Source organism: Miniopterus schreibersii (genome assembly GCF_964146895.1).
Source record: "Miniopterus schreibersii genome assembly, chromosome: 5".
Classification (NCBI taxonomy): domain Eukaryota; kingdom Metazoa; phylum Chordata; class Mammalia; order Chiroptera; family Miniopteridae; genus Miniopterus; species Miniopterus schreibersii.
Window position 1 is genome coordinate 5273488 of NC_138106.1, and position 26524 is coordinate 5300011.

At 47.7% G+C, this 26524-nt stretch overlaps 1 protein-coding gene across 2 annotated transcripts; it reads right to left on the bottom strand.

Moving 5' to 3' along the window:
- Window positions 1-1053: 1053 nt before the first annotated feature.
- Window positions 1054-26524, bottom strand: MX1 (MX dynamin like GTPase 1). 2 transcript variants are annotated; one of them, XM_081138672.1, is made up of 15 exons: window positions 26345-26524; window positions 24969-25036; window positions 24125-24241; window positions 19597-19789; window positions 18388-18525; window positions 17506-17660; window positions 16712-16850; window positions 15834-16032; window positions 13805-13883; window positions 11909-12031; window positions 11405-11546; window positions 9825-9983; window positions 7753-7829; window positions 7038-7280; window positions 1054-1570 (listed from the first exon to the last, which is right to left on the bottom strand). In XM_081138672.1, exons 3-15 carry the CDS (start codon window positions 24203-24205, stop codon window positions 1340-1342), a joined length of 1959 nt encoding a protein of 652 aa, XP_080994798.1. In that variant the 5' UTR covers window positions 24206-24241; window positions 24969-25036; window positions 26345-26524; the 3' UTR covers window positions 1054-1339. The 2 variants fall into 2 exon arrangements, with proteins under 2 accessions (XP_080994798.1, XP_080994797.1); XM_081138671.1 differs by having other exon boundaries at window positions 24958-25036; window positions 26345-26441.

Below are 26524 nucleotides of genomic sequence, written 5' to 3' on the forward strand. Positions count from 1 at the left end.
GCTGGCCTAGCCTTCCAAAGGGACACGTGCCGGTACTGGACTGGGGATGAGTGTGCTCCCCGCTTACCCGTGTTCTTACACAAGTCTGTGAGTTCTGGTATCGAGTTCTCCTTAATTCTGAGGCAAGCTGGCCCCTGCGAGCTCGCCGCTCTGGTTCAACCTGCAGGGGGTTGGCACCCGGGAGAGGCACAAAGGTGCTGCCTCAGAGGGGCTGCCCACTGTTCCCCTGGCATTCCCTCTTGTAAATAAATTCTCAAATTGCCCCAAAGCACTGAGCGGCACAGGGTGTCAGAGGTGATCTGGGGGGCAGGGCTGGCCGGGAGGGGACCACGTAACTAGCCCACCTCTCCAGCCCCACACACAGTTGCCCAGCTGGGCCGGAAGCCCCTCCTTTCTGGACATCTTGGTAGACAATGCTCCTGCCCCGGTGCTGGTTGTGTGGATTGGGCCTCCCTGGAGAGCATTTGCTCATGGGTCCTCCCGTTCGGCGTGGCTGGCACACACCTTGTCTCTCTGCTTGTCCCCTGGCCTTCTCTCCTCTCGTGATGCTTCCACTCACTTTAAAGGGCATGGTACAGGTCCTCTTGGACACCTGCCCTCCCCCTCCAGCTACAGCCCCATTGTTCAGTGTCCTGCCCCTAGAGTTGCCCTGGTGGGGTATCTACGGGCAGCCTCACCCCAGCTAGACCAGAAGTCTTGACTGTGCCCTGCTCCTCCCGGGCAATTCATGGTTGACATCCCACGGTCTCTGCTTCCCAGACCGCCCCCAGCCAGAGCAGCTGCCTGCTGCCCCCCCCCCCCCCCCCCCGCGGGCATGTGTCTTTAACTCCAAGCGGGAGCCAGGGATTTAACAACTGGACACTTGATCAGTGCACACTACGAACAAGCCGTGTGCCTCCCGCCCTGTGGACTCGCCCCCCACTTCCCCTCAGCCTCTCGTAAGTGACCAGACCACAAGCCTGGACTCAACTGCCTCGCCCTACCTGGCCCCCGGGATCCTACCCGCTGTCATTCTCAGGCTTTCCCCCCAAATAAGAAGGGCGCCAGAGAGATGTCCGTTAGAAAAGAGTTTATTACAAAGAGATAAGGTGTGACTTCTACAGCATTCACACACGTGGCGCTAATCCGAAGGCCTCGGGGTGCAGAAGGTCATCGCTGAGGACAGCGGAGCGAGTCTGGGAGGCAGGAAGATGGTATCACCCCCCCCCCCCAAACCACATCCTCCCCTTGAGGCTGGGGACCACTCTGCTCCCCACAGCTTCTTACTGGGCCCCTTCCCAAGAAGGAACGAGCATTGACAACTAACACGGGGCAGGCCTCGGGGAAAGCAAGCGGCCGCTCAGGCCGGGAACTGGGCAAGCCGGTGGCGGGCCTTGGTCAGCCGTGACAGCCGCTCCTTCAGGAACTTCCTCCTGTCGCTGGTGTCGCTGCGCTCCCTGAGCAGCATGCCGTAGCTCTCCTTGTCCTGCAGCAGCTGGAGCATGGATTTCTGCAGCTGCTGGCCGAACGACTGCAGGATGAAGAACTGGATGATCAGAGGGATGTGGCTGGACAGGCGGCTGCTGGCCTCCTGGAAGGAAAGGTCCACAGAGGGGTTGAGGGCACACAGCAAGGGGAAGGCTCCCTCCTCGCCACCTGAGCACCGGCAGGTCGCAGGCCTCTGCGCTAAGGGAGGCGAGGGGCCCTGCACCGCCCCACAGCGCAGGGCGCGCCGGCCCGTGGTCAAGGGTCGGCTAGACCCCCATCGGCTTGTCCCGACCATCGAACGGTCGTTTCTGACCGAAGAGGGTAACAGGTGCGCCAGAAAGGTAAATGGACAGGGTCCAAAAACGACACTTTCCAATTACTTGTAACTCTGCCAGAAAGATTTTATGACTTTTTAAAAAATCGACACTAAGATGATTTAGCAGAACAGAGGCGAGGCTGTCAAAAGCCACAGAAGGGACCCCAGGAGATCTATGCAGGTTAAGAGGGAGTGCTGACCCTTCTCCCTCACCCCCAATTCCACCTGATAGTGAGAAGTTCCTCTTTCCTAAGACAGGTGACCTCGCAGGATGCTCACAGATACTTGTCCTGAGGCAGTGCTGGGACCTCTCTGTGCCTCGGTTTTGTTCTCTGTAAAATATCAGCACCTGCCTCACGGTTAAAAGGTGCAAGTTTAGAAAGACGCCAGGCATGGAATAAGCACTCAGCGAATTGAATCCAGAGGGTCAGCGACGTGGAGATGGCCCACGTGCTACATGTTCTAGAAGGGGGGTGAGCCAGGAAGGTGGCCTGTCCCCAAACAGGAACGGGAGGAAACAAGAGGGACTGGCTGATAGGAGGCGTTCAGGAGGGATGCTGGGGGTCACAGACACTGAGGTCTGATGTTGGAGAAAGGACACGAACTGAAAGGAACAGCCAATATCTGGAGTGACAAGAGGAGGCACCCGAAGACTCTTTCGAGACTTCTGGTACAAACACGGCAGCCAGAGTCACTCCCTGGTTCTCCTACACTTCATCCCAAACATCAAAGATCTGGTGGAAGAAAGACACAGGTACTGTATCACCCCGACCCACGTGTCACAGGAGCAATGGCGGTCAGACAAAGTGACGTGGCAGGAGGGGACCGAGGCCGGACGGAGCGGGAGCAGCATGTGTCTGACGGAGCAGGATCTCCTTTCCTCTTCCCTGAAGGGGGTCGAACTGGTGAGCAGGGCCGGTGGCAGACGTGCCTCCTGGCCGGGTGGGTTTGGGGCATCGAGGAGGGGCCGCACAGAGAATCCCACAGGTGGGCCAAATTTATTATTTATTTATTTATTTATTTATTTATTTATTTATTTATAAGATGTTTTTATTGATTTTAGAAAGAGAGGAAAAGGGAGAGGGAGCGAGAGATAGAGAAACATCAGTTGGCTGCCTCCTGCACGCCCCCTACTGGGGATCAAGCCTGCAACCCTGACCTGGAATCGAACCAGCAACCTCTTGGTTCATGGGTCCACATTCAACTGCTGAGCCACACCGGCTGGGCAGATGGGCGAAGTTTACACAAAAGTCTCTCTTTGGTAGCCGAGAAGAAATTTTCAAGCTGTGAAAACCAGATCCCCTGGATCTCTCCCCAGTGCCCACAAGGACACTGTACAAATCACTGGCCCAAGGAAGTCCAAGTCATTTAACGATGCGTGCCCATGGGACAGAGATGGCTCCAAACATGTCCACGTCCTAATCATGGAATCTGTGGACATGTTAGCGCCCACTGCAAAGGGCAGTTGAGGCTGCAGATGGAATGAAGGTGGCTAATCAGCTGACTTGAGACAGGGAGACAGTCCTGGATAATCTGGTGGGTCCAATACGAAGGAGGAAGGTGGACAGGAGGGTCAGAGGGATGTGTGACTGCAGAAGTGAGAGAGATGCCTACAGTACTGACTGTGAGGACGGAGGGGCCACAAGCCAAGGAGTGTGGGCGCCTCTAGAAGCTGGACCAGGCAAAGGAACAGCTTCACCCCTAGGGCCTCGAGGAGGAACACAGCCCTGCCGACACCTTGATCTGAGCCAGTGATCTGATCACAAGTAAGGGGAAAAGTGGAATTCTCATTAACATCCCAGACAAGACAAGGCTGCCTATTAGCTTCGCTGTTGTCTCAAGTTGCACCAAAAGGACCCGACGAGGCAAGAAAAGGAAGTGAGAGGTATAAAATGGGAAGGGGGAGGGAGTGGAAAACCTCCACCATCTGTAGAGGGGTGAGTTCACTGGGAAAACTCTCGAGCTATTGCAGACAAGGGAGAATCAGTATGGACACGAGGTGTGGAACAACGGACAGAAACCGCATCTACCGGCGGCAAACGGGAGACAGACGGGAAGCGGAGATTCCCTCGCACAGGGACAAAGCTGAGAACAGCGTGGGGAATAAACTGCAAGAACGGGCACAATCTGCACAAAAAGGACCTTAAAACACTTCTGCGGTGCCTGATGGAGACCTCGGAAACGGAAGATTTACTGTCTGCAGACCCGTAGAGTGAATGTAAACGCAGGGAGAATACGAACATTTGTCTTTTTTCAGAAGGAACTGGACAAGCTCATTCTAAAATTTATATAAAAGCTGAAACAAACAACAGGCAGAAATGTCTGCACAGAGGGGGAGTGTGGGCAGTGATACGCCCACATCCCCAGCAGCATTACTCAGAGTAGCCCAAGGTAGGACCAGCTGGACGGCCATGGCAGGGGAATGGGTAAAAAAACTCAGCCCATCCATACCATGGGCTACTGTTCTCCATTAGAAAGGAAGGAAATTCTGACCCATGCTACAATAGGGGTGAACCTTGAGAATATTATGCTTAGTGAAATAAACCGGACTCTAAAGGACAAAGATTATATGGGGCCACTTATATGAGGTCCCTAAACAGGAAAATTCAGAGAGTCAGAAAGTAGAATGGTGGTGGTGGTGGTGGTGGGGAGTTAGTGTTTAAGGGGCATGGGGTTTGGGTTTAGGAAGACAAACAAGTTCTGGAGATGGACGGTGGGGATGGCTGTGTAACAACGTGAATGTGCTTAAGGCCACTGAACCGTACACTTCAAAATGGTAAAACAGCAAATTTTATGTGATGCATATTTTACCACAATATGAAAAAAAGAAGTGGGAGGCAATAGGGGGTCCCTTACTGTACTAGATAGTTAAACACTGTGTAAAGATCTACTAGTGTATCATGTAGATGCTGACATACGAACAGCCAACCAACAGACCGGAATTCAGGATCTAGAAAAAGACCAACAAACGCAGGGAGAGAGTGTAAAACAGGTGTACTGCCCATCAATAGGGACAAGGGGGGTTCTGTCCTGGGACAACTATTAGCCACCTGGAGCAAATCTCATTCTTGACACCAAATAATTCCAAAGGGATCAAAGGTCTAAATACGAAAATTGAAATAAGTTACTTGAAGAAAATACCGTAGACTTTATAAAACTCAGAGAGACAAATCCCTTTGAAGTATGACAAAAAACCCAGAAGCCCAGGAAAAAAGGACTCTTAAATCCAACCCACAAATCTAGAAAACTGCAGCAAGGTCTAAAACCACGGTAAACAAAGCCAGAGGGAAAATGGCAAACTCCAAAGTATCTGCATCACAGACCCCCAGGGGCTAACACTACACTAAAATCAGAGCCCCGACTGCAAGGACAGTTCACCAAATGAAATAGAAATAACTCCTATGCTATGAAAAGATGTCCATCTCATTATAATAAGAGAAATGCAGATGCAAACTACAACAAGATGCCTTTTTCACCTATCCTGTCAAAAAACCGACGACTTTAGTAAAGACTACATTGGCAAGTGTGGGAGGAAACAGGCCTTCTGCAAGTAGTATTTGCATAAAGTAGTATTTGCATAAAGCAAGTGCTAGCCCTGCCCCAGGTGTAACAGTCCCTTTCACGTGTCAGCTTGGCCGGGCAATAGTACCCAGCTATTCCATCTAATCGAGGCATTCTGCAGATGTGGTTAACATCTACAATCAGATGACTTTAATAAAGGAGGCTATCCTTGAGAGTGTGGGTGGGCCTTGTCCAATCAGTTGAAGGCTTTCAGAGAAAGAAATCCTGCCTGTAGACAGCAGCTTTGACTCCTGCCCAAGAATCTCCAGCCTGTCTTTCCTGACGGCCTTCCTACAGATTTTGGACTTGCCCAGCCAGTCCCCACAACCCATTAGCCAGTTCCTTGAAATACATTTCTTATCTACATATATCCTATTGGTTCTGTTTTCCCGGCACGACCCTAACTGATACACCAAGAATCTCATTTCTAACTCCAGATACATGATGTAGGAACAAGTCTATTCACTGCAACATCCCTGTGTCAGCAAAAGACCGCAAACAAACTATGTCTGTAAATAGGGAAATGGCTCAATATGCTACATCCATAAAACGGGAGACTCAGCCACAATGAAACAAAACAAGGCAAACTAAAATGGAACCATCTCCAGGTACAGGAAAGGAAACAAGATGCAGACCAGTTTACTCTGCTAACCTTGGTGTACACACAATTTGCATATTACATATATTGCGCACGTGAGTGCATGCACACACACACACACACACACACACACACACACACACACACGTAAGCTGTCCCTTGGAGGTTATCAAGAAGCTGATAGAGAACTGCTTCTGCTACTTGGGGAGGGGACCGCATGGCTCCGAGCGGGTGGGTGGGGGACCCATTTTCCACTGTCACTCATACTCTAACAGGCTCACGAGGCAGGTGAGCAGTCAGGGGAATCCCGGGTGCACGGGTGTCCTTCTGTCTTGCCCTGCACTGGCTTCACCCACATGTGTGCACCACCCAGAGTTTGTGCAAACGGAACTTGACCCTTGGGTTAGAGCCTCGCTGCTCGGAGCGTGGTCTCCGTCCGGCAGCGCGGCCTCCCTCTGGCACCATTAGAAATGCAGCCCCGGCCCCAGCTCAGACCTGAGATCCCCCCGATTTCAACAAGACCGAGTTTGAGAAGCACGGCCTTCAGCACGCCATCGGGGAGGTGACGGCGACACCCGGTAAAGCAAGGGATTACTCTTTTCTTTACCTGTCCAGATTTTTACATATCTCAACGGTTCTAACTAAGGTCTGCTCAGCCGAGTTGTGCAGCCTTCCCAGGACGAAACCAGTCACCCTTCGTGTTATTTGAAATCCAGGGTAGCAATCAAAGCACATGTCTCCATGAGTGGCTTCTGTTTGGCGAGCTGCCACCGTATCCCACTGCTGCGCTAAGGGATTTACCTGCAGTCATCCCATTGAATAGTCACTAGAAACCTATGGGGAGATACCATTTTACAGAGAAGAAAGCTGAGGCTCAGAGAGGTTAAGGAACCTGGCCAGGGTCACACAGCCAGTCAACACCAGACGTGAGTGGCTCTGAGCCACAGCCTCTTCTTGTCATCTGAAGCTGAGTAACTTCCATGGAGGCTGACCAAGGGCTGAAAGGCAGACCTGGCTGGTGGGTGGCCACCTTATGGAGACAATAAGACAGGAAATGGGACAAACACCACCTTTCTGAGACATGCGCAGACTCACCTGGCAGTAGGCCATCAGGTGCTGGAGGATTTCAGCCAGAGAGCAGTGCGAAGAGTCTTGCTCGTATACCGCACTGCCTGATTTAGTCTTCTTGTTTGCCTCCGCCTCCTCCTGTCTGACCCTCTGTAGCGCCGTCCGGTACACTTGGTCTTGGCAGTAGACAATCTGCTCCATTTGGAAGTGAAGTCGGATAGTCTTCTCAGCTTCTTTCTCTAGTTCTAATTTAATGTCTTCGATTTTGGACTAATGCACAAGAGAAACACAACAAAATTCCCCTCAAGAAGTGTATCCCTGGGTCAGAGAAAAATAGGTTGTACGCAAAGCCCACAGATTAGCAGGTTCTCCAAGTTGAATGAAAGCAGCACGCTGCTGCTCTAGCAGGTTCCCTCGGCAGTGAGAGCCTCAGCCCGCAGACTGAAGGGTCCCGGGTTCAATTCTGGCCAAGGGCACGTGCCTCGGCTGCAGGCTTGATCCCTGGCCCCAACTGGGAGGCAACCAATCGATGTGTCTCTCTCATGCTGATGTGTCCCTCTCTCTCTCTGTCTTTTATTGCTTTTAACCAGACTTCACTGGTAATATAATCAGTAATATTCACTAATAAGCTTCATAATTTGATTCTCCACATATAAAGTTGCAACAGTCTTAATCCTGGAAATCTATTTTCTATATGTTACAGTTAATTTTTTTTTTCCCAATAACAAATGGTCAGTTTTACCTTGGAGGTTCTGAAAAGGTTGAAATATTCCTCATAATTTTTCTTGGAAGCATCTGTGAAGGCTACCCGGACCATATCTGACGGAAGAAAGACAAAGAAGTTCAGTAGTGCGAGGACCACTCATCACCTTTATTGGTTGCACAAAGTCAGGGGATAAAACCACAAGGACAAGAGCGCTCTCCATCCCGCTCAGCCTCCATCCACTCCTCCCCTCTTTCCTCTGAGGAGGAAGGGGTGCTTTTTGGCTCAAGAACTCCCTAGAAGAATTTTAAACCTAAGTGTCTGCCGGCAGACTTATGTGACATTTAAAGTTTTCATCCTAAGTGTAAATAGTTGCAAAGACTATGATTTCTAGTAAGTTATAAATGTATCAGGATTTTACAGTAAAACCTCCCGTCACTCTTTCACATGCACCAACGAGATCTAAACGTCCACCTCATCTATCTGAAAATACACGAACAAGCTCTTAAGTCAGAAAATTTGCACTCTTGATTTTTGAAACCTATTATTTCCACTTGACTTCCTCAAAGAATTTTATCCTAATATGATGTACAGCATCTTATTGCTTGAAAATCTTTCACTGACTCCACATCTCATCTTTCTAAAACAAAAGTTTATATATATATATATATATATATATATATATATATATATATAAATAAATAAAAATTGCTTCTATGACTATAAGGCTCTAAGAACAACATGTTTTCTTCAGGAGTGCATTAAGAGGGCATAACTGGTCAACAGAACACAGTGACAGACTGGATATATAATTATTAAGCCTAAAGGTACACTTTTATTGGAAATACATCTCTTAATGAGACTGTAAGGTAAGCCACAGCAGCGGGGCAGAGTGAGGTGTTATGTCCTAAGACATATATATTTGGTCTTTGCCCCTGGTTCCTGACACCGCTCCTAGATCCCGCAGGACTTCCTGGGGCGTGGGAGCATCTCTTGTTGCAATGAGGGGACTCTGGTGGCCCTGGGTAGCTTAAGGATGGAGGCCAGTTGCCAAAAAGACCAAGCCTTGATTAGGAGCGTGGAACTTTCGGCCCCACCTTCCCCCGCCTCCCAGGGTCTGGGGAGAAGGGCAGCGAAGGGTGATGCAGACTGAGTTAATAATTGACTGTGCCTATGTGATAACTGATTATGCCTCCATAAAAATTCCTAAAGGGAGGGTTCCAAGAGCTTCTAGGTTAGTGGCACAAATACGTGCCAAGAGGGCGGTGGCCCCCAACTCCGTGGGACCTGTACTTGGGCTACCCCTGGAGCTTGCCCGATGTACCTCTTTCACCTGCTTCCTTTATAATCATGATAAAATCCTTTAAAATCTATGATAAATCAGTAAAGGTAGGGGAGTGCGTCCCTGAGTTCTGTGAGCTGTCCCAGCAAATTATCTCCCCTGAGGAGGGAGCTGTGGTGACAGCCCCGAAGCCAGGCAGCCTTGCAGGACCGAGACCCTGGACTGTGCGGTCTGTGCTCACTCCGGGTAGTTATGCGGGAACTGAGGTGAACTGTTGAACACCCAGGGGATGTCCAGAGAATTAAAGAACTGGTTGGGTTTGTAAAAGGAATAATATGAACGGAGCCCCCTGAAAATGGAGAAACTGCCTGGCAGGTCTCACGCCTCGAACCTTTGGATTGTTAGAACAGGCAGAATAATCTTTGGTCTGGGGCTGGGGCAACACTGTGTCCTAAGGACCTGTCTGCAAGGGTAACAGAGGGCAGATATGATGCCCAGTGGACTGGACATTAAAAACATTGTTTAGAACTAGCCTCACTGTGTCAGCTTATCTGCACCCATGGCGAGGCCTTCCTTCTGTGGGTGTAACTGTCCCCTTCCCTTTCTCGTCAACACCCCTGGCCTTTGTCTCCTAATCAGAACACGGTTTGGGCTTCAGCCTGAATCTGTGTTTCCCGAATAGCTCTTCTTAGTTTTTAAACTCAAATAAATGCCCTTGCCTCTCACTTTAGCCTTTTATTTTTGGGTTAGCAGGTAGCTGGTGCTGGGAAACACCCCGGGGAGAGCTCCGAGACCTGGCACTGGCCTGAAAGCCAGCCCGAGGACTCACCGGTGACTCTGTGCAACATATCCAGAGCGGGCTCCTCCAGAGTTTTCACTTGCTCTTTTATGATGGTCTCAAACGCCTTGTAATTCACAAATCCCGGCAGCTCTTTGCCACGATACTGATTTTCAAATTTCTTGACCTTTCTAAAAATGTCTTCATAACCTACAGCAGGAAAGAAGAGCTCTGAGTTATTTTACAAAAATAACGTCACGGGTGTTTCGACACCCTGTGAGGGTCCCTCTGAAAGCACAGAGTGGCAAGGGGAAAAAGGTCAAATCTGATTTGCAAATCAAAAAATAATCAGGGGGTGCAGTAAAGAAACAGACCTCGATGTACTTTTCCTTGGTCATCTTGAGAGGGTAAGCATTGAGCCAGGGTGTGGAGCCAGAAAGCAGTGAATGCAAGCCTGTTCTTAAAAAGCTACTTGAACATGACATTTTGCAAGTCCAATTTGATTTTTACCAAAGCAATTGTATCATAATAGAATATTATGTCCTGTAGGGCCTTTAAAAAGTAGGATTGCGCCCTGGCGGGTGCGGCTCAGTGGTTAGAGTGTCCGTCTGCACACTGAAGGGTCTCAGGTTTGATTCTAGGTCCGGGCCTGTGCGGGAGGCAACCAATCGCTGTGTCTCTCTCTCACATCAATGCTTCTCTCCCCCCCATCTCCCTAAAAATCAACGGAAAAATATCCTTTGGTGAAGATTAACCAAAAAATAAAAAAAAAAAAAAAGAAAGAAAAAAAGTAGGATTGACCACGAACACCATCTGGAATCAGCTACGCATCACTTACTGGTGTTCTGTCGTGTGAACAGGAGCCATGTGCAGATCCAACGGGACCACAGCGTACCGGTCACATAAGGTCATATTAGTGTGATTTTCTATTACTGTTTACTAGTTAAAAACCACTTAGATTTTCCTTTAAACTTTAGGAATTCTTTTTACTCTCAACATACTAGGCTGTGGGGGAAAACGCTGCAGGGCTCTGCTGTCTCTTTTTGAAGAGCCAACCAGGGATGGCAGCCTGGGGGCCCTTTCTTGAAGGAAAGCAAAATTCCTCGCGATTTCCTCCAGCTGCTACAGCTTTATCATTGGCCAATATGTGATCTTCTTTAGGTCTCTTGAATTACTAAAATATAAATTTCAGATCACATCTTCTACTTTTTTCCAGCTCTTGGGGATCTGATGATGCAAGGTTGGCACCTAGCACACAGTTCTTTCTTTTCACTGCAGTGACTATTAAGTCACTAAGCTACACCGGGCTTCAGGAGCCTGGCCAGTTAACCAAGATCCCTCCGGGTCATTTCACCATTTGTAACACAAAGAACACGACACACAGGCACGCAGACCCGCTCACTGTCGGCGGGCGGATTCTTCTAGAAGCATCTTTCGGTGTCCCTTGAAACAGACGCTCGCTGGTTCGAGTTCAGTGACGTGGAACAGAGCGACTGTGGCTCCCCTGTCCCGACTTCTCATTCCCACCGTCCTCACTCACCACCCGTCTCCCCCACCTGATGCTGCAATGAATGTGGGTGTCCCCCGCCTCAGCCCGACACGCCGGGTTGGCGCCAGCGCCCCGGACTCACCTCTCTGGAAATTGCTCTGAATCACAAGGCTCCAGTTGTAGAACTGTTCCCGGATTTTGGTGAAGAGCCGACAGCTGCCGGGCCCCACGGATTCCTCCCCTTGTATTAGCTCGAGGATGTCCTGATTAAATGCATTAATTTTCTGTGGAGAGGAAACATAAGCGGCGCTACTTCATACGCAAGCAGCGAGGGGCCGGAGAGCATGTGTGTGCTGAGGGGGGAGAGACACTGCCGGCTGCCCACGGGCCGCTGTGGGTGATCGGGAAGGGGAGGCTCGGGCACCAGGCCGCCCCTCCCCCCTTACGGCCTTCGGGGTCTTGGGTGAGTTACACAATGAAGAACCGAGGAGCAATGAGACCACCCTCCCGGCCCCCGGCCCTGTGCCTCCACCCCGGCCCCTTTCCAGTGCTCAGCGGTCAGGGGAGAAAGAAGCGCGTAAGGCACTGGCCCCTTTCCTACGTTTAGGGTGTGATTCTTCAACGTGATGCTACGGCCAATACTCACGTCGATCAGAAACAACATTTTTTCACTTTCGTTTTCCGGTACGTCCATGCCGAACTTCTGTAACTGCTCTGATACACTCTGCTGGTTCTCCTTTATTTTTTCTTCCAACAGGGGCAGAGATTTCTGGGGAACAGAGAGAGAAAGTAATGGAAAGACAGAAATATGAACAGAAAATAAAAAGAAGGGCCCAGGCCTCCCTCTGCAAGGTGCAGGCAGCTGGGCTTCCTCTAGAAAGACTGTGCAGGAGAGAGGGCACTGGTTTCCACCCCGGCCTGCCCGCTCTCCTGCGCCTGCACCGACAGCCTCAGAGCCACGCCAGGCAGCCACTTGGCATGGTCCTGTAAAAGCCACTTGTCTAGTGGGTTCTGAAAAAGTGGCAGTTGCAACAATTTGAGATTCAGCAACCTCCATGCTGTGGTTCAGAGATGGAAAGTTATCGGGGACTTGTGGCTCTCTCTAACAACATTAATAGGGTGGACTGCACAAGTGGCTCAGCCTGCCACTGCAACGTCTAAACAGGACGGCCAGCCTGGCTGGTGTAGCTGGGCGATTGAGCGTCGTTGACCTAGGATCCAGGAGATCACGGTTTGATGGTTTGATTCCGGGTCAGGGCACATGCCTGGGTTGTGGGCTCGACCCCCAGCAGGGGGCGTGCGGCAGGCAGCCGATCAGTGACTCTCTTATCATTGATGTTTCTCTCTCTCTCTCCCTCTCCCTTCCTCTATCTGACATTAATAAAAATATTTAAAAAATAAAAAAATTAAAACAATGGCTAACATGTCACAAGCACCCCTCCAAATGTGCCAGTGAGCTGGCAGGTGTATAACAGACACTCAGCAGCTAAAGCCAGGTGACTGTGGGTGCCCACGGATGCGAGAGGGAAGCAGCAGTGAGGCAGGATCTGGCCTCAAGGGCATCTGTGGGAGAGAAAACTTGAACCCCTTTCAGAGCCTGCCTTGGTAGTGAGGCAAAGGAGAAATCCCCGTGGGCTTATTCCAGGTGAGAATTTAATGGACAAGCACCTTCTCTGTACATAAATCTGGGACCCCGACAGCTGGGCTCTCATCTTGGCAGGGTAGGCACAACCTGCCCGCCAGCCCACTCCTGGGGGACCGCGTGCAACGCCTGCACTCTGGTGCCGAGTGGAGGGGGCGAGAAAATCTCTAAGGAGAATCTATAACCACAAGCCAGACCTCGAGCAGGTTTGCTGCCCAAATTCACACTTGCTGAGGGGTCCCCAAAACCTCCAGCTGAAAAGCTAAAGTGGTTCAAGCTGGAAGCCCGTCCAGGTTTCTGGCGAATGCAAACCCTGCCCTTCCCCGGAAGAGCCCCCTTTGAACCCAGGCTTCGGTAAGTCCCCACAGGTCACGTTCCAAGACAAGCTCCCTGTCACAATTCCAGCCCAAGGCACAGCGGGCTTCCCATACCGGATTCATCAGGTTCAAGACACAACAGAAATACATGCAAAGACAAACCTTTAAAAGGGCTGAAAATGGGAAAAAGCAAGAGACTGTTCAGACAGGTTGGAAAAGAACCTTACGAACCAGAGAAATTTAAGAAACAATATGATCATCGCAACTACTACGACATGCCAACAGCGGCTGGCAGTGAGAAAAGGGGAGTTAACACAGTCAGAGGTTTTGATTTTTAATTTAGCCAAGTGGGCACAGTCTACCAGCATCCCTCTCAATGTGTGGTCCTCCGACAAGCACCACACACGACCCCGGCCCTCTCTAGGAACGGGGGCCGGGCCGCACTCCAGACCCACTGAACCTGGGCCTGGGGCTGCACAGGATGCCCAGGAGCTCCGTGCGGGCTGGGTTTCAGCCGTCGCCGCGGTGCGGTTCGTGTTTGCAGGGTCCCACCCAGTGAGCGGCCAGCGCTCCACGTGCTTACACAGATGTGCGCGATGAGCTCAGTGGTCAGTCTTTCCGCCAGGCAGGGGACAGTGGCCCTTCCCTCCTCCAGGAGCTCCCTGCAAGAGAAGACGGGGCGCACGCCCATCCTGGTGAGGCCACAAGGGCAGCCGGCTTCGTGCGGCTGGGGGATTCACGGCAAACCCAGCAACTCCCAACTGGAGGGAGTGTCCCGTGGTTGGTAGGTAACCCCAGTGTTCAGAATCGGATTGTATAGAATGAGGGCTGCGTTTCAGTCAATTTGGATCATTCAAAAACGGTATTCAATGACCCCTTCCAGCTGGTATATGAACTGCATCCTTACAAAAATACAGTCACCTACAGGTAAGTTTTCATCTTTCTCACACACACACCCACACCCCCCCTTCTGTGTGTACCACATGCATAAGTATATGTAATGCATACCGGTATAGGGCTTCATAAAAATGTACCGACCCATATTTACATAGGTGTGAGGTCTGAACACTGGACGCCGGGACACACCCTTCCCCAGACGGGTACTGAAACCCTGGCTGCTTGGAGGAAGGAAGCCCTTTTCTCAGTCCAAATCTGTGTTCCCAGAGTGAGTTCTTACAGGGTTCGACATTGCAAAAACTTTTTAGGCTAAAAGGCAGGGAAGCGTGAGTTGCCACGCCTACTGTGAGATTACGCACAAACCGAGGATTCAGCTTCTGCACCTGTCCATTCGTCTCCTTGTAGTGCAGTACCCGTCACCTAAAAGTGACCATTTTTACCACTGTTAAGCACACAGTTCAGGGGAATCAAGCACATTCATGTTGTGCAACCATCTCTGCCATCCATCTCCGGAATTTTCCATCTTTCCAAACTGAAACCCCGTCTCCATGAAACTGTAACTTCCCATCCCCCTCCTCCAGCCCCGGGACCCACCCTCCTACCCTCTGTCTCTATGAATACGCTTACCCTAGGGACCTCATCTAAATCATACAGTGTTATCTCTTTATAACCAGCTTAGTTACTGAGTACAATGATCTCAAGGTTCATCCATGTTAGAGCAGGTGCCAGAGTGTCCTTCTTTTTTAAGGAGAATATTCCATTGCATGGATAGACCTCATTTGGCTTATCCATCCATCCACGGACACTTGAGTTGTGGCACCTTTCAGCTTTTGTGAACAGTGCTGCTGTGCACAATGGGGCATGAATATCTGTTTACACACCTGTCGATCTGAACAAGACCTCTCCACAGGCTTCTGGGAGAACTGGCTGTGATATTAGCAACGTGCCCGGGCCTCCACCTTCATACACATGTGCGCATACAAGGAGCCTCAACATCCCACAAACACCTTCCACTGACATCTTATTGGCCTGGCAGCAAGTGCAGTGCGGAGGCTGTGCCAGCAGGCGCCTAGCTGCCAGGAGAGAGCCAGGCTCCTCTTTTCCCGCCAACTCCACATCTTGGCAGTATTTTAAATCTGGCCAATGTATCGGTTTTTTCCATTTTGAAAATTTTTGCCTTTTCAATTTTTCTAGGGTTAGAAAGATCTTTATCCTGGGATTTTAAATTCTCCATCTAGAAGCTTCAACCGATATTTATTTTGGTGTAACATGTTCAGGGCCCAACTTAACATTTTCCCCCAGACATTAAATAATTTTCTCAGTGCCACTGATTAATAATCAAAGTGACATAGCCCATGGATTTGAAATGCCACATTTATCATATATCAAATACATGAATCTGGGTCTGTTTCTGGGCTTTGTACTTTTTTCCTATTTGTTGTATTTATGTTTTTATTCTGGTTCCAGCACCATACTATTTAAATTATTGTAGCAAACTCACTCCTTAATTTGATTTTTTACAAGTTTTTTTTTTTTTTTTTTGCCATGCATGTGAATTCCCCCATTATTCTTGTAGGCAAATCCCACAGTCAGTGTCAAGGGACAAACATACTCACACATATACCCCAATATCTGCTTTTGGAAAGGGGCAGTTTTCCCCAGGAAGGATGGAGGTCCTTCGTTTGGCTCTGACAGGAAAACAGAGCTGGGCATACCTGAAATATGGGTGGTCCTCAAAGAAGTCTCTCTCTTTATGCAGAGCCTTGGACAGGCTCATCTGGTGCTGAATGTCCTGTTGGCCCCGGCACTTGACGATCATGTAGCCCTTCTTCAGGTGGTAGACAAGGTTTCGCACCACGTCAACTACCTTGTCTTCGGTACCTTTGTCCACCAGGTCGGGCTTCGTCAGGATCCCTGTGAACCAGAGCTTTCAATCAGGATGCTCACAGCTTCACTGGAGTGAGGGGTGGACAGCTCACCCACCTGGGGGAGCAAAGTCTCCTGGCCACCAGCTTCCTCCCAACCTTGCTTGAGGGCGGACAATAGGCCTTGCAGAGCCCAGGGGCAAGGTGTAGAACTCTCCATCTCCCCCATCTGACACTCTGTCCCCATTAAACACTAACTCCCCATTCCCCCTTCCCAGCCCCTGGCACCCTCCATTCTAATTTCTATCTCTATGAATTAGACTCCTCTAGGAACCTAATACATGTGTTATTTGGTTTATTTCACTCAGCAAAATGTTTTCAAAGTTCATCCATGTTGTGGCATGTGTCACAATGTCCTTCCTTTTCTTCCCACCTCAAATTCATTGTTAACTACATAACTGCTTTCTGGTTTTGTCCCACCCCCTGAGCTCACCATGCCTTCTATAAGCAGGTAGACAATGGTGATGAGCCAACTCGGGGTCAACAAGAGTCAATGTGACCCATGTCATCTGGCCTCAGTGGGCACCAAACCTGACCCCTTAGCAGTTCTCATCTGCTTGGTGCAGGGGCACCACCCTGAGTGTGTGCCAACAAACACCCATTGGATTCAAGGGATGCTTCTCTACTGTCAGACCACCTTCCATTTTTCGGTTTTCCCCTCTTCTTACCTATGGTCCTGTCTCCTTCGGGGTCCACCTCCTGAGCCATGCTCAGTGCCTCTGTGGTGGCGATGTCCACGTTACTGGGCACCACTGCCAATATGATGGTTTCGTCACGCTGAATGTACTTCTGGATGAGCGTCTTGATCTGTAAGAAAATGAGAGGTGTGAGAATTAAGACAGGTCCTGACCTTGTACTTGCTTTAGGCCCTTGGAGTCCCAGGGGTATCCTCTCATCCAAAAAATGAGCCCACAAGCCTGGTGGCACTTTCCGAGCCAGAGTTATGAGAAACTAAGTTGTCTGGCAGAAAGAGCTCAGGAGTCAGGGAAAACCAAGGTTTTCACTCATTCACCATCTCCTAAAGCCCCAAATCTGACGGTCATGAAAAAACAAGTTGTCACAAAAATTGCTTGACTCTTCCCCAAATCATTAATCCACAGGGTGAGAATCGTTGATATGAAAATATCACATTGTTTCTAATGCTCTGTCTTCCCACATAAGACCCTTCCATAATACATGCCAGTTTAGACATGCCACAAAATGTGACTATAACCAAAAATGAGTCATTGTGCAAAATGGAAAACATATAAAACATATTTCCAATTTTGCCTGTCTGCCTCACTCTCTCCAGAGAAGCCTCCACTGACTTGATGAAGGAAATTACAACCGTCATGCTCTCCAAATTCCCCACTCATACCTCTTAATATCCGGCCCTCAACCACAGCCCTGAATTCACTGGTTGCTCTAATGCAGCCTCCCTTCTCCCCCAAGACCAAAGTCAGGATGGAGCCTGAAGTTTCACCTGACGTCCGATGTCAAATGGCTGATTGCCCACAGCCACCCTGGTGATGCCAGGAAGGTCTATCAGGGTCAGATCTGGCACTTGAGGGGAGCTGACCTCCAGATTAATTAGCTCACTACTGATTCCCACACCTTCCCCAGCAATGGCATTCTGGGCTAGAGAAGAGGGAAAAAAGAAAAGACAAAGAGCACTTAGGACGAAAGTTACCCATTATGGTGAATCCTCTGAAAGCAACACCTACAAGTCACTTTTGTACCTTCCCAAAATGATTGAAACTTAATTATGTGACATGCTAGGAAGAAATTAAAGTCAAATATGGAAAAGCTATCTATTCATCTTAATCACACTTATCAGCAACTAACTGTGTCACTCCTGTGTCTTTATCAGCTTCAAGTGTGATTTCTCCCTTTGGATGTTTCAAATTGATCAAATTATCTCTGTGGTTACATTAACTGGGACCTGCCATAATTAAGTCTAAACAAGGATTCTGTAAACACGTCTATTCTTCTGGAGGAAAAGGCCCACCCCAATTCCTCTTCCATCAGGTCTGTGGAATGGGGAAGCCCTTGAATAAAAAAATTACTTAATATGCAGAGACAAGCCTTAAAGTTTAAAATTCACATCATTCTCAGATACCTACCTTATATACTAAGCAATAAATGACTGAGGTCAGAATCTGTCCAAAAGCACTGGTCTTAATGAGGGAAAAGAAGCTAAAATACAAGGGAGCTGGGGCAAGCAGGAGAGAGGGATGGAGGAAGGACTGGTTCCTAAGGGTGCAGGGCAGGCCTAGAAAGGACAGAGTGGGAACAGTGGCAGGCAGACCCAACCCACTTCACATGGTATCTGAATAGGTGAGGATGAATGAACATGGGTACTTACCTTTCCTGACTTCCTTTTCTACATCCAAAGCAGATGAAATGTCAATCTCTAAGTCCCGGTAACTGACTTTGCCTTTCCACTCATCTTCTTTCCCAAGTTTTCTCAGTTTCAGCACCAGGGGACATCTTGTAACAATACCTAGGAGGCCATGTGTACATCAGTTCCATACTCTGCTCTTAAAAGTCTTATATGGCGGCCTTAGACTTGTGGTTCTCACAGTTTTATATAATCTGGGAGACTGCTCACCCGGCTAATGTTCTGGTCTCACCCTCTGATATTCTGATACATGATATCTGGGGTGGCATCCGGAATATGTACTTTGAATATACATCTGAGGCAATTTTTGACTCCCTAATGCTTGAAAGCCACCATTTTAAGCATTTTGCTTCATCCCAGTGTTTTGTCACCAGCTCAGGTGGTAAACAGCAAACTTAGGCTAACATCCTCCGCTATCCCCTAATATACACACCACTCCTGTCAGAAAGGCATACAGCTCCCACCAGGCCACCTTACTGTAAACCCCTTCCACATCCCACCCATCTTCCACATCCACAGCATGGCAAGACCCATCTCAGGTCTGTCTGCATCCCATGAGCCCTCACCGATATCTTTGGCCTTGTAACTCAAACAGCACCACTAACCAGAGAACCAATCTTTACTTCCGAGGGAGAGGGTCAGCTCTTGGGAAGGGGCTCAGGAAAGATGCCCACATGCACAGAATTCTGGACCGGGGACCCATGTGCATGTACTCAAGGCCTTCTACAAACTGCAGGTTACATATAAACCACAGAAAAAATGTGCAATGAGTGGGTATTATGGCCTGAGTTGTGTCCCCCTCAAAATTTACATGTTGAAACCCCAACCTCCAATGTGACTGTATTTGGAGACAGGGCCCACCTTTAAAGAGGTAATTAAGGTTAAATAAGGTCATAAGGGTGGGGCCCTAACCAATATGACTGACATCCTTATAAAAAGAAGAAGAGACACCACACGTGCACACACAGAGAAAAGGCCATGTAAGGACTCAACAAGAAGACAGTCATTTGCACAAGGGGAGAGGCCTCAAGAGAAACCAAGCTTGCTGACACCTTGATCTTGAACTTCTCGCCTCCAGATTGTGAGAAACAAATTTCTGTTGTGTAAGCAACTCAGCCTGTGGTAGTTTGTTATGGCAGTCAGAGCTGACTGGTAGAGAGGGCAAGTCCTTACCGCTGCCTCTGGGAAGGGGGACGCCTGACAGAGCCTCCAGCACGGAGCTCTTGCCTGAGCTCTGGTCCCCGATGACAGCGATGGCGGGCAGGGCCAGGTCCTGCTCCACGCCCAGGGCCCTCAGGGAGTCGATGAGGTCAATGCAGGGGCGCACCTTCTCCTCGTACTGGCTGTACAGGTTGTTCTCGAGCCCCTGGAAGAGGTAGAATATGAGAATTTTGTCGCAGCTTATAGGTCATGTTCCATCAAAGATGGACAACTTCAACTGGCCTAACATATATTTATTCAAGTTATCAAAAAAGTGGGAGAGGAAGAGAAAGAAAAAAAATTGAAGAAATAATAGATAAAAATTTTCCCAAACTTGATGAAAACTATAACCCAAAGATCCAAGAAACTCAATGAACTCCAAGTACAAGAAACATAAACTACATCAATCTAATCAAATTGCTCAAAAACAGTGATATTGAGAAAATGTTTAAAGCAGCCAGAGAATGACGTGTTATGTACAGAGGAACACAGGTGAGATTTCAGCAGATTTCTCATCAGAAATAACGCAAGTGAGAAGACAGTGGAACAGCACTTTTAAAGTCCTGAATATACCTTTAAAAATGAACGTGAAATAGACTTTCCGACACACCAAAGTTGAACAAATTCATCACAAGCAGACCTGCACTACAGGAAATGTTAAATTCCTTCCAGCAGAAGGAAAATGGCACTGAATGGAAATCTTAATCTGCTCAAAGGTAAGTACACCGGAAATGGTAACTACTATACTCTTTTAATTACTTAAATATATTTAAAAGATATTTGATTGTTTGAACAAAAACAACAATGTATTGTGGGTTTATGATACAGGTAAAGTTAAAATTCATGACAAAAACAGCATGAAGACTGGGAGGGGAGACATGAGAGCATGCCATTGTAAGGTTCTTTTTAGTATAATATCCCTTGAAGGTAGACTTGATAAGTTAATGATGTTTACTACAGACACTTAATAATATTTAATAGGGCAGTTCTACTTAATAAGCCAACAAAGAAGATAAAATGGAATAATAAAAAATACTTGATGAATTCAAAAGAAGGTAGAAAAAGAGTAAAGAACAAATGAAGAACAGATAGGGTAAATAGAAAACAAATAGCAAAAATGATCTTTTCAAACCCAATTATTAATATTAACAATTACAATAAATATAAATGGTTTAAATACTCCTAAAACAGTCAAAATAAACTGTTTCTTTTTTAAACCACTCCTTCACTTTATATTATCCTTACCCGAGGATATTTTTTCTACTGCTTTTCAAAGAGAGTGGAAGAGGGAGAGAGACATATCAATTGGTTGTATCCCACACATGCCTCGACCGGGGCTGGGGATCAAACCTGCAACCGAGGTACATGCCCTTGGCTGGAGTCGAACCCGGGAACCTTTATTCCACAGGCCGGCACCCTATCCACTAAGCCAAACCAGCCAGGGCAGTCAAAATGACTTTGAAAACAAAGAACAAACTTGGAGGTCTAACATTACCATATTTCAATAACTGTTATAAAGCTTCAGTAACCCAAACAATGTGATACTGGTGTAAAAATGGAGAAAGAAATCAACAGATACATATTCCAGAAATAAACTGACACATATATGAACAACTGATTTTTGCAAATAGTGCAAGGATGATGCAGTGGAAAAAGAATAAGCTTTTCAACAAATGGTATTGGGATAATCAAATTATCAACATGCAAAAAAAAAAAAAAAATTAACCAACCCACCATATATATATATATACACACACACACACACACACACATATATATATATATGTGTATATATATATATATATATGTATAGCATGCCATTTACAAAACCTAACTCACAATGGATCAAAAACCTAAATGCAAAACTTAAAACTACAGAACTTCTAGAAGAAAACATAGAAGAAAATCTCTGTGACTGTAGATCAAGCAATAATTTCTTAGATATGGTTCCAAAAGCAGAATCCATAAAAGAACCAACCAACAAATTAAGACTTCATCAAAATAATAACTTCTTTTAAACATCCAATGTTTTCAAGAGAATGAAAAGCTAAGCTATGATCTGGGAGAAAAGCATATATATGTTTGCAAAGCATATATCTGACAAAGGACTTATACCCCGAATATACAAAAAACTCCCAAAACTCAACAATAAGAAAACAACCCAATTAAGAAGATTAGAAAATAATTTTGTTTAGCTTTTACCTTTGCTTTCTTAATTCCTATTTTTGTGTATGTGTTATAATATACATCAATTTTACTAGAATATTTCCTTTACATCATGGTGAGAAGCTACTTCTATTTCGGGCCAGACAAGTCTGTAGACTACAGGAGATTTAGCAGAATCCCTGGCCTCTATTCACTATTGTCCATGAACTGTGACAACCAAAATGTCTCCAAGAGGCAAAACTGCCTCGGGTTAAAAACCACTGCCATACAGAATGTATGATTAAAAACTTCATATAAGGGGAACACTGACAAAGTTCAGCAGAAAAGGGGGTACACATTGGCAAGGACTCCCTCAGCCAACCCGGAGTGGGGCTCCTTTGAGGCCTCACCTCTGACGGCTAATCGAGTTCCTCCCCACCCCCTAGATCCTAACCAAGCTCCTCATCGTATTCCTTCCTCCCGCCTCTCTCTCATCCCACCTGCGGGCCATAAACCCCAGTGGTCCTTGTATTCCACACTGAGCTCGCTCTCCTTCCCCTGCTGCAATCATCTTGAATAAAATCCCCCTCGCTGGTTTTTAAACAAGTGCCCAGTGCCATTTCTCTCCATAACAACACCTAAGAAAGGTGTAGCGCACACTGCCCCAGGGAAAGCCCAATGCACCCAGGAGCAGCCTCAGTATCAGTCCCCTTAAAGGTTCTTTTGGCTTTTCGTTTCTTTAATCACCCATCTGCAAGAGTGTATAAAACAATGCATGATGAACACACATGCACGTGCCAACCCCTGGGGCTAAGAAAACACATTTTCCCAGTATTTAAGACACTCCGTACACCCCTCCCCAGTCACCTTTCTCCTATTACCCCTGCACCCCTCAGAGGGTCCTTCCACCCTGAGGCTTGTGATACCCACATATCCGCTCTTCTTCACAGTGGTACCACCTCTCCAACTTGCCCTAAACAGTACATTGCTCATTGTTGTTTGTTCTGGAACTTTACATAAATGGGATCACACTGTAAGTTTCTTCTCCGACCTGAATCTTCGGTTCACCAGTGTTTTAGACTCAGCCCCCCAGATGCCGGGAAGCCTAGTTCATTCCTTTTCACCACTACATAGAATTCTGCTGCATAAGAGTACCGCAGTCTCCGCGTGCGTTCCATCACCCGTGGGCACCTGTGTTGGTTGTGGGTTTTGCTCTTCTAAACTATTCTGTTAGAAGCATGGCTCCTGGGGGCATGGGCGAGAGTTTGTGGTTCTCAAGCTTTAGCGCGAAGTTGGAATGTTAAAGGCCCCACTCCTGGAGTTTTTTGTTCTCTAGGTCTGGGGGTGGAGTGTGTGCCGGTGCATTTCTCATTTGCATTTCAAACATCATCTGCATAGTAGCATCCCAGGTGGTGCTGATTTCACCCATTTGGGGACCATACTTTGAGAACCTAGAAGTAGAATTGCCAGATCACAAGACACACTCTGTTCAACTTGCCTGGAAAAGGCCAAGGTTCTCCCAAGCACGTGGGTGTGAGCTGTGTGAATTCTTACTGCCCCATACACTACCAGTTACAGCCAGGCCAGAGACAGTTATATTAGGGAGTTGGAAAGATGGGTGGACCTCTCTGTTTTTTTATGTCCTCCAACGTGGTTTTTAATATTGTTTAAAATACTGATAACATTGATCACGAAAAGGGAGTCAACTTGAAAGAAGCTGGTGAACCGTGGCTTTAAAACATGTAATAGCAAGAGGTCTTTCTAAGCGCCCAAACTACCTGCATTCACTCCTCTCAACAGCCACATAAAGTCAATACTATTATTTCCCCCCCCAAAAGATGGAAAACCAGGCTTATAAAGGGAGGAATAACCCTGAGATCAGGCCGCTGAAAGTGTTAGTGTTGGGATCAAATTTAGGCCCAACTGATTCAAGAAGCCAAGTGTGGTTCCCAACAAAAACACGTTGCGATTCTGGGGAAAAAGACAGCACATGGCTACCCTGTGAGGGCGTGTCATGACGACACCGCAGAGCGTTGCAGCTTGAGACTGAACCATGACATGGGCATCTGGTAATGCAGGGCTCCTAGGGTTCAGGGCCCAAGCCAATTCCTACATGAGCCAACCAGCATCTTGCCTGGTTTCCCAGGCCAAAATTGCACTGCAACTAGCATCAGCTAAGGCAAAAAGTCTTACATTTGGTTGCAAGAATGGCCCAAGCCATAGGATCCACATCTTCAGGAGAGGTGAGGGAGCAGGCCTCTCCAGCCACAGTGGCATCGCCATGCACCAGGGCAGCCCTGAAATGTACACGGCTCACACCCACACTGATAGTGATGAAAATCAGGCAGCAACTTACTGTTTCCAGATTTTCCTCTGGCGTAACATCATTTCCATTTGGCAACTGGCCACTGGATGAATCAGGATTTGCAATTTCCATTTTAGAGTGAATTATCTTCTTCCTGTATCAGTTCAGCTTAAAATCCAGCAGATCAGAGTGAACACAAGTCAGAAGCCGGGCACATGCAATCATGGAACTAAGCCCACCACTCTTTACTGGCTGAAAAAGAAATGGCAGGAGGACTCCAAGGAAGCAAATGTCAGATGAAGACAAAGGCTGTGCCCCAGCGCAGTGTTCTTCACGAACACGCTTCCTGACCCCAAAAAGATTTTATAAAATTAGATATTTCCTGTCACAATTTTAGGTTGACCACCCAAAATTTTTTCGCCATAAATTTAGATAGCAGCAAAGAATAAAATTTATGATGTATTTTTTAAATTTACATTTAAAAACAAAGTTATTATAGAACTCATCCTAACGTAGCTGAAGGAATCTAATGATGGTAATTTGATATCCAAACCTATAGTTTAAAAAATATATGAACTCCAAGTCATTTATTCTGTCCCTTTTGGTCCTTGATTTCATATTTTCGTTCCATTCTCCCACGTAAGTGTATCTTAATGCTATTCATTTTATTTTTGAAAGCATTTCATTGACCAATTTATCATACTCCCACTGCACCCCCCAAAAAATATATGCATATATTTGAAATTCATTTGAATATTTTTCTGGGACCACAAGTCTCTAAATATTAAATTTAACACATCTAATAATCGTGGATAAAAGTAAATAAAAATATTTCTCCTTTGATTTAAAATAAATGCTATAAAAAATATAAAGCACCTATTTACCTCCAACGTACCTTCCTTTTCCTTAAGGATGTAAACTTGACGAGTTGGACAGAAATGGAAAGCTCTTCTCCTCCACCTCCTTGAAATCATGCAAAACATACCAATTAGACCAAAACCTGGGCAAATAAATGAGATCATCCAGGTGATGATCTGGATGCAAATGCAGAGGGGAGAAAAGGGGGCCACTTTGAAGCCAATTCATGGTTCCTGGGATCCTTTTTTGCAAATCTTGAATATTTTAATTCTAAGACAGATGAATACGGCACAGAATCAATTGTTTTTTTCTGATGCTCTCTGTTACTCTTTGCATGGGACCCTCCCCCAAGAGCTATGCAATCTTTTTCAATATTGGTGCAGTTGCAAGGGAAGGTTAAAAAAGACAGGGATACATGCCTTTTATGGGAAAGAGGGAGAAAGGTGATGCAGGAAGGGATCAGTTTTAAAGAGCGCTATGGCATCTTGCAATTTGTAAATTTATTCCCTCACTTCATGCCTTTGGAAAGACTTGTGCTCGGGGGTTCCTGGACATGTATTTATAAATATACCCCCTTCCTGCTTTGTTCCTGGTCAGGATTCTCTCTGGCTCTGCATGCCTTGTCTAGCTGGGTGCTAAGGTCCTCTATGGACACGTATTCAGTTCAGGAATGACAACTACTTTGACTTGTGGCTTTGGATGTGCCAGAAGGTATTACAATTTAAAAAGCTCCCAATCGGTAAAAGAGAACACCAGCCACTGGGGGTCAGAGTTACTGTGTGTCTCCAACACGGTTCGCATTTTAACGGTTTGGTGGTGTTTCTCTTGTATCCCTCTCATGGCTGCCCTTCCTTCCATCTGAGGACAGGACGCTTACCTCTGCACAGATCCAACTGCCCAGAGGACTTCATGTCTCTCTCGCCCCCCCCGAAGTCTCAGCAACCGTGATTTTAGATATCATTTCTGAGTTTTGTGTCTTTTTCTTCAGCAGTGTCGGGTCACAACAGCATAGTGCCCGGCACAGGAAAGGTACTCAGTGAATTCTGAATCCCTGAATCAAGGAGTCCCTGCCCTCCAGGAGTCTCTCTCCTGCCAGCCACCTCAACCCAGCCTAAGTATGCCAAGGCAAGAAAGAGAAACTATACTGTGTAAGGTTTTTGCAGGAAAGCCGCCGGTTGCGGGGCTGTTTTGGATCGGTCACCCAGCTGCCTCAGCAGCCGGCAGGTCTGAAGGCCAATCAAGCGCGCCCTGGGCGCAGCCAACACCCTCAGCGTTATGATTGTTTTTATTATGCCCAGCCCCCGCCCAGCGCCCACACCCTGGGGAGCTTGTCTGTGCTGCCAGCCGCCCAAACGCCCCTTGGAGCCCTAGGCTGGCTGGAGGCTGCGCGCGCCCCGGGAGGGAGACACTCACCTGCCCCTCGGAGCGACGGTGCGGCAACTGCCCCCGTCCCCGTCGCAGCCCCGCTTTATGCCCCGCGCGCTCCGCCCCCGGCTGCCCGCCCCGCCCAGGCCCGGGAACCAAAACTCCTCCGGGAAGGGCCTGAGAGGCGAGAGAGCTGGAAATGAAACCTAACCTCCCCCGCCCGGCGCT